Source organism: Sitophilus oryzae, unplaced genomic scaffold, assembly GCF_002938485.1.
Source record: "Sitophilus oryzae breed Bouriz unplaced genomic scaffold, Soryzae_2.0 scaffold_1576_pilon_pilon, whole genome shotgun sequence".
NCBI classification, from domain to species: Eukaryota; Metazoa; Arthropoda; class Insecta; order Coleoptera; family Curculionidae; genus Sitophilus; species Sitophilus oryzae.
In genome coordinates this window covers 2,443,445-2,451,225 of record NW_022146254.1, presented here as the reverse complement: position 1 = coordinate 2,451,225, position 7,781 = coordinate 2,443,445, and the positions used below count along the sequence as shown (strand labels likewise).

Genomic DNA, 7,781 nt, shown 5'->3' with positions numbered 1-7,781 from the left:
GTAGCTACGAAATAAAGCCGAATCCGACCTACATATGTTTATATGAAAAATAAATCTTATTTTTACGTGAGGAATCTCCCCACGAGAAAAGGCACATGTTTATTGAAACACCCTGTATAAAATTGCAATTGAAACTAAACTATAACACCAGTCCAGTTATAGTAAATAAAATCTAGATGTGATACTTTAATAAAATACATTTATTTTTAACTATATTACAAAATATTATTCTGTGTTAATTAAGGGATATACAACCACATTTGCTCCAAGACAACCTGTAGTAGAAGTAATATAATCGTGGAAATTACTTTCGATGACCCACATCAGTTTCTTCCATCCAGGTACCACTTGTGTTGCCATTCTGCAGTACCCTCCACGTTGCGCCAAAATGAAATTGTCCGGTATAAAAGGCTTGTTCGAGTTCCAAATGTAAATATCGGAATCTCCTTTGTATCTGAAAAGTAGACCAGATCCATTATCTGTTCCCAAAAATACTATTTGTGTACCAGGAGGCTTGGTACCGGCATGTACTATAGCACCATCTGCTTGACCGGTTTGTAGTGAACTTGCTTTGATAGAGAACAAAGCCGGAGAAGATAAATAACTGAAGTATAGAACATTTCCAGATGTTGTTCTTGCTAGTTGAAGGTATAAAATATCTTTAATTTGGGCACTATCTTTTATAGGACTAGGCAAGATAACTCTGAACCCTGTACCAGATTGGACGTTGATAACTATTATGGCAGAGGATCCAGCATCAGATACATAAGCAAACGGTACTCCTTCTGGTGAGAAGTCTACTACCAAATACTGAATACGACTCTCTGCAGTAACAAAAGGTTCTAAATTGATACTTTTCACCACTTCACCTGTTTCTGCGTTGATACCCCATACTTTAGGAGAACATCTCTTGATTGGTTGCTCTAGTGTATTACAAATGCCTAAATCCAAAACCCACAAATTATCCAACGGATCCAGAACCATATCGATAGCATTTTGAATGGCATTACAGTTGCCTTCCTCTTGGATACTCCAGCAAGGGAAAGGTTCTAATGCAACTCGTCCTGGTTTAGCAGTCAAAGGAAAACTACCAACGGTGAAGGGGACTCCAGGACGATATCTAGGTAGAGCCACGATAGCTTGATCTTTGTATATTTGAATTCTAGTGGGTATAACGTTTTTTGGAACCCATCTTCCGGTGTTGGCGTATATGTTTTTGGTGCTTGTGCAAGGAAAGGCTAAATCGTTTCCGGATAACTTAAAAGTCAGGTCTAAAACTTGATTTTCTGTTAAACATTCTGTGAATGTGGCTAACAAAATGCTGATGACTACTAACAGTTTCAACATCATTGACAGCGTGTACAATCTAAAAAAATAATAATGATAGTTTTAGAAGAAAGAAAGTAAAAATAAATCAAATCTTACCTATATTTTGAGACAAATAGTATAATCGTTTCTAGAGTATGTCGTATATATTCTATAGAATGTTTATGATATTGAAAAGAATCAATTCGAAAATATTTTTGTTCCGCTAACCTTGAAAAAAATTATTTTATTATTTTAATTTAACCGTTCTATCATCAGGTGAATGAACATTGCTAAATAGCTTTCCATTAATTATTAATAACATCTCTTTCCTGGTATTTCTACATGACGTCCATTCACCCATAACAAACAAAGACACAAAATAATTATAACTTATATTGTATTATGCGCCATTTTAATCAAAACAATCTAAAACACTTTTTTGCAATTGATAGGAAACAATAATTATTTTTCTCAAAAATTCGAAGTAATAGCAGGTTTATTGTTCAGCTGGGCCGTATAAAGAAAAGTTCAAATAAAATCATGATATTCCACACCCAGCGAAACAATACCGGCTGTTCGAAATAATTGTTTAAAATAATTACGTGTCTATGTTTATAGAGTCATTCGACCGGTAAAAGAAAGAAATTGAAAAGAATTTAATCAGGCTATTTTGTTTTAGAAAGAAAAAAATGAATGAATTTAAATACCAAGTAGATATATCGTGAAATCCTGGTATAAAAAGTGCAATGCTGGCATTTTAATTTGTTCGACTTTTAAGAGGTTTTAACGGTTTTATTTTTGAGCTAAAACACTTATTAGAATATAACGATTATACGGGGTCCGGCAAAAGTGCGACGGACATCTGTAGCTCCTAGAATAAAAAACTTGGGAATTTTGTGCAAACCTAAAGTATTTACTAGGATGTATTTCAGGAAAATATTTTAACTTCTATAGGGTGGCCCAAAAAAGCGAGAGTGGATAGGGATGAAATTTTTTAATGGAACACCCTGTATATTATTACAATTTTGGCTTCCTTTCAGATCACTTTACATAGTCCTAAGATATGAGTAAATATATTTTGATAGTTTCAGGTATACACTCACCGGCAAAGAAAACCGACCACTAAAAACTTGTCCCAACTTCAAAGTTGGATTTCTCGCGAACCACTCATTAGATTTTGATGATTTTTTTTTGAATTGTAAATTAATTCCTTCTTAACGGATGCTACGTCAGAAATTATTATTACGAATTAATTTTGAGCATATACAGGGCACAACAATAAAACGATATTTTTTGCCTGAACTTTGTAACACCCTGTAGGGTGCAGTAGCTGTAGTAGCTATTGCTAAATCAAATCACATTGTAGGTCCATCTTTTGTGAGCATTTTGCTTTTTTAATCACGACATTATCTCTGTTTGTACTGAAGATACACTGCTTTAAACGAAAGTCTCGGAAAAATGCTTCGCAAGCAAAACTGCGATTCATCCGTGAAAAGGACTTTAGTCCATTGCTCAATATCCCAATTCACATGTAAACGTGCAAACTGAAGACGTTCTCGACGATATCTTGGAAGTAGCTGTGGCAGACCTCCTTGCAGACAAGCTGTTTTCTTTTAGTCTTCGTCTTATTGTTCTCTCACTGACTTGAGTTCTACGCACGGCTTGTAGCAGATGTTGGTTCTGAAACGCTGTAATTCTACGATTTCGTAAAGTATTCAGGACAATAAAGCGGTCGTCAATTGCATTTGTCTTCCGTTTTCTTCTGGATCCCACTCGACTGGTGAAATTTCCAGTTTCTATAGACCGATTCCAGTCATCCTGGACTGTTGTTCGAGATATACCCATGGTTCGGACACATAACGTTGACTTCGGCCATCCTCAATTAAAGCCACAATACGAGCAACATCCGTCACAGATAATGACAGTTTTTAATTTGACAAACGTTGTCTTGATTATTTACACATAAAACTTTCTGCCTGCGAAGCATTTTTCCAAGACGTTCGTTTTAAAGCAGCGTATCTTCAATACAAACAAAGATAATGTCGTGATTAAAAAAACAAAATGCTCACAAAAGATGAGGCTACAATGTAATATTTAGCAATAGCTACTACAGTTGTTGCACTCTACAGCGTGTTATTGTTGTGCCCTGTATATGCTCAAAATAAGTTCGGAATAAAAATTTCTGACGTAGCATCCGTAAAGAAAGAATTAATTCACAATTTAAAAAAAAAAATCATCAAAATCTAATGAGTGGTTCGCGAGAAATCCAACTTTGAAATTTGGACTAGTTTTAGTGGCCGTTTTTTTTTTGCCGGTGAGTTTATTAATAAATAAATCAAAAATATATACAGAGATAGTCTTAAATAAGTGCAAATATTTTAGGGGTGGTATATTTTGACCCCAGAAACACGTTTAAGAGGTTTTTTCCGCAATTTTTTTTTAGGAAGTTTGGATTTTTTTTAAATGTTTAGTTAAGAAACATAATATTTTCATAAAATGGCAACAAAGGTAGTAGATTAGATTTACAAGAAAGAAAACTCAGAAAAGATCCAGCGATTCTCAAAATGTAAGCGAAAAATATTTTTTTGGAATTTTTAAAGTAAGATATCTCGGTTATTTTGGACTTATTTGAAAAACGGCATAGAGAAAATATTATTTTTTATGAAGATCTTCCAGCCCTAAACATATTTGCACTTATTTAAGTTTCTGTTTTTTAGCCTTTCTAAAAAAATATTAAAAATACAACAACTATCCTGAAATCAAAACTATATTAGGTATTTACTTGAGATGGTCTGTACATAATTTGCTATAAATATGGTAATCGTAAATCATACAGGATGTTCAAAATTCTAAGTCAAACTTTCTAAGATATAAAATAATAATTCGTCGTTTTTTTTTAAATGAAAGACCATATATATTATTTTTTCAATAGACTGAAAATTAAAAAATGATTTTTTTTGTATTTAGAGTATTTCAAATTTTTAATGGTTTCGCAGATACACGCACTATACTAATTATAAAGTCCTTAAGTGACTGACTCACTGATTAATCACGATCCTGCTCAAACCACTCAACGTAAGAAGCTCAATTTTGGCATGCAGGTTGATTCTAGGGTGTAGAGGTTCGATAAGAAGGGATTTTTTGAAATTCCAGTTCCAAGGGGGTGAAACCATCCCTCAAATATTACAATATTTTTTATTTAAAAAACGGCCAAGTTTCCGAAAAAAAACGCTTAAACACGTATATTTTATTTTGTTTTTTTACATATTTTAAGATATTTTAAAAATGTATACAGGGTGTTTGGAAAAAGCTGGTCATTGATTAATCACGATCCTGTTTAAAGTGCTTGACGTAAAAAGCTAATTTTTGGAAAACGGATTGACTTTAGGGTGTAGAGGTTCGATAAGAAGGGATTTTTCGAAACTCGCATTCTAAGGGGGTGAAACCACCCCTCAAATATTAGAATATTTTTTTTATTTAATAACCGGTGAGTTTTTCGGAAAAACTCTTAAACACGTATATTTTATTTTGTTGTTTTACATATTTTAAGATTTTTTAAAAATTTATACAGGGTGTTTCATAAAATATGACCATTGAGTAATCACAATTCTGCTTAAACTGCTTGACGTTTAAAGCTGATTTTTGGCAAACGGATTGACTGTGGGGTGTAGAGGTTTGATAAGGAGGGGTTTCTCGAACCCCAAATTCCAAGAGGATTTGAATATGATGAGGATTACAAATGATTAATTCGACGCGAACGAAGTCGCGGGTACACGCTAGTTATTTCATATGGCTTTTCAACGGGAAAATACGACAGAAAAATCATTGGGTGGCTTTGATATAAATTTACTGTGGAAAATGCCATATGAAATATAAAACCGCGAATATCTGTGAAACCATTAAAAATTTTGAAATACTTTAAATGCAAAAATTTTTAATGTGTTCCTTTTAAAAAACAAAGAAAGTTTAGCATAGAATTTTGGACATCCTGTATGATTTAAGATTTAGATTTTTATAGCAAAGTAGTAAGAAAAAAGTATTTAGTTTAAAGTAAATACCTAAAGTAAATACAGTTTTGATTTCAGGATAGGTTCTTGTATTTGTAATAATTTCTTTAAGAAATACTGAAAAATATATTTTTTTCTGAAACTATCGAAATATATTTACTCATGTCTTAGGATTATGTAAAGTGATCTGAAAGGAAGTCAAAAAATGCTTTAAAATACAGGATGTTTCATTTTGAAAAATATTCCCGATCCACTCACACTTTTTTAAGCCACCCTATAGAAGTTAAAATATTTTCCTGAAATACATCCTGGTACATACTTTAGGTGTGCACTTAGGAGCTACAGATGTCCGACGCACTATTGCCGGACCCTGTATAGTGTCACAAAGAAGGTCTTCTCATCAGAAGGATTTTTTTTATTAATTGACTAGCTGACCCGGCTAAACTTAAAATAATTACTAAAATAATTATATATTATTAACTTAATTTATAGTATATTGTTTCCATTAGCTGCGTTTTATTATAGTACGTGTGACAAACATAATATAGAAAAATTATGAAATGAGAAAAAAATTATCTACGCATTCTTGCATCAAAAGCAGTTTTATTTAATAACAATTAGCTGTGAATAATTTTTACAAAAAAAACATTTTTAAATGCAAGCGCAGCAGTAATAAACAATTATTTTCCGTGGAAATAGACCTTGTAAGATCTCGGTTCGAAAGGGATTGTGTTTTTCTTTGTATTGTTGATTCATTTTCATAATAGGTTCCATCTTTCAAAACAAAACTGAATATATGTATGTTCATATGTTCATATTTACATATGAACATAATTTATCCGCATCATTATGTTAATAGAAACATCAGTATATTAATAGAGTATTCTTGATTGTGTTTTTTTTTCTCGTTTATGTATTGCTAGGTGTTTTTTCAATAATAAAGCGCCGTCTTGTGCCGCAAAACACCGCCATCTGCAGAAATTTTCGAGCGAATTTCTTCAACGGAGCCTTAAAAAATCTTCATATTCCTTCAACTTCTCAAAATTCCAGATCTTATGAACCGAGAACCGGAAAACTTATTAAAACTGGGATGCCGTAATCCCGGGATCCCGGTATATGGTTAATACCGATATTAAATCCTGAAAATCTCAAAATATTTAAATGCCTAATCTAAAATGGTTCGACTTTATACACTGTAATCTTTCAAAAATCATATTTTATTTATACTAAACAGAAAAAAATAACGCTTTATTGTGCAAAAAGCCAAAATAGCTTCATCGGCAAAGCACTTACAAAACAAACAAAAGCACAAAAAATATACAATACAAATCAAACAATTCAAAAAAAATTAAGTCATTAAAGTTACAAATAGAATATAATAATATATCAATAAAATTTTACAATAGGAAAATTGTAAATGGATATAATTTTAAGAGTTATAATAGTATATTATTCAACGGAGCATATAATGGTGGCTGTTATTCACGCGGATGAAGTTCCAAGTGAATAACAGCCGTTATGTGCGAGTAGAATACTATACTTTATCCAGGACTATCAAAAAAATTTAGATAATATTAATATAAGTTTTTATTTTTAATGTAAAAATTGAACGAGTATAACGAGTAAGTAACATGGAAACAAAACATTGAAATTTTCTTTAACTAGGTAGCTAACTAATTTAGCTTTAACTAATTAAATAATAAAATAAATTAAATCGAGATAAAAAAAATGTATCGAGAATTAAAATTAAATTGGATCGAGATATCCTTGGAAGCGGTGAATAATGAAACCATTATTCACTAGTGAATAATGAATATTATTATTATTTCATAAACTCATGTATAATAATCAAATTAAAGACGAGTCTGAATAAAATATTAAATATTCGACTTATGACCAGTGTGTGAGATGATCAAAATTTTAAAATTCAAAATTGTTCATGATTAAACATCAACAAAAAAGTCGTTTACCGCATATACGGCTCTCTCCAGTAAGTATGATTTTAGAGCTTTGCGAAATGCCGGAAAGAATGAAAGCGACTTGATAATCAAAGGCAGATGATTATACATTTTTTGGCATTGTACAGTATTGAGCCTTTAACTAGTTCTGAGCTCGGGGTTGGCAGATAAAGATCGTGCTCCGCATTTCTAAGTGGATAGTTGTGAGATGGCCTTTCGGGAATAGCAGATATGTGCTTACGGATTAAGCAAACGGATTCAAAAATGAATAAAGAAGGAAGAATCAGTATTTTGAAATTTTTAAAGAAATTCTGGCAGTGAGTTCAACTGTTCAGTCCCATTAAATATCGAACTGCTCTCTTTTGAAGTTTGAAAATACGATCAAATTTTGTTGCGCAGCAATATCTTCAAAGTTATATTTCTTTGTTTGCTATGTTTTATTTTTTTCAACAAGAATTGATTTTTTTATCACTAAAAATGAATGTTACTTTGTGTATTTTAATAAAGC

The 7,781-nt window shown here is 31.8% G+C and overlaps 1 protein-coding gene across 1 annotated transcript; it reads right to left on the bottom strand.

The window, feature by feature from the left end:
* Window positions 1-225: 225 nt before the first annotated feature.
* On the bottom strand, window positions 226-1,466 carry LOC115879475 (major royal jelly protein 1-like). Its single transcript, XM_030896370.1, has 2 exons — window positions 1,426-1,466; window positions 226-1,366 (listed from the first exon to the last, which is right to left on the bottom strand). The coding sequence occupies exon 2, from the start codon at window positions 1,348-1,350 to the stop codon at window positions 226-228; it is 1,125 nt and encodes a 374-aa protein (XP_030752230.1). The 5' UTR covers window positions 1,351-1,366; window positions 1,426-1,466.
* Window positions 1,467-7,781: the final 6,315 nt, after the last annotated feature.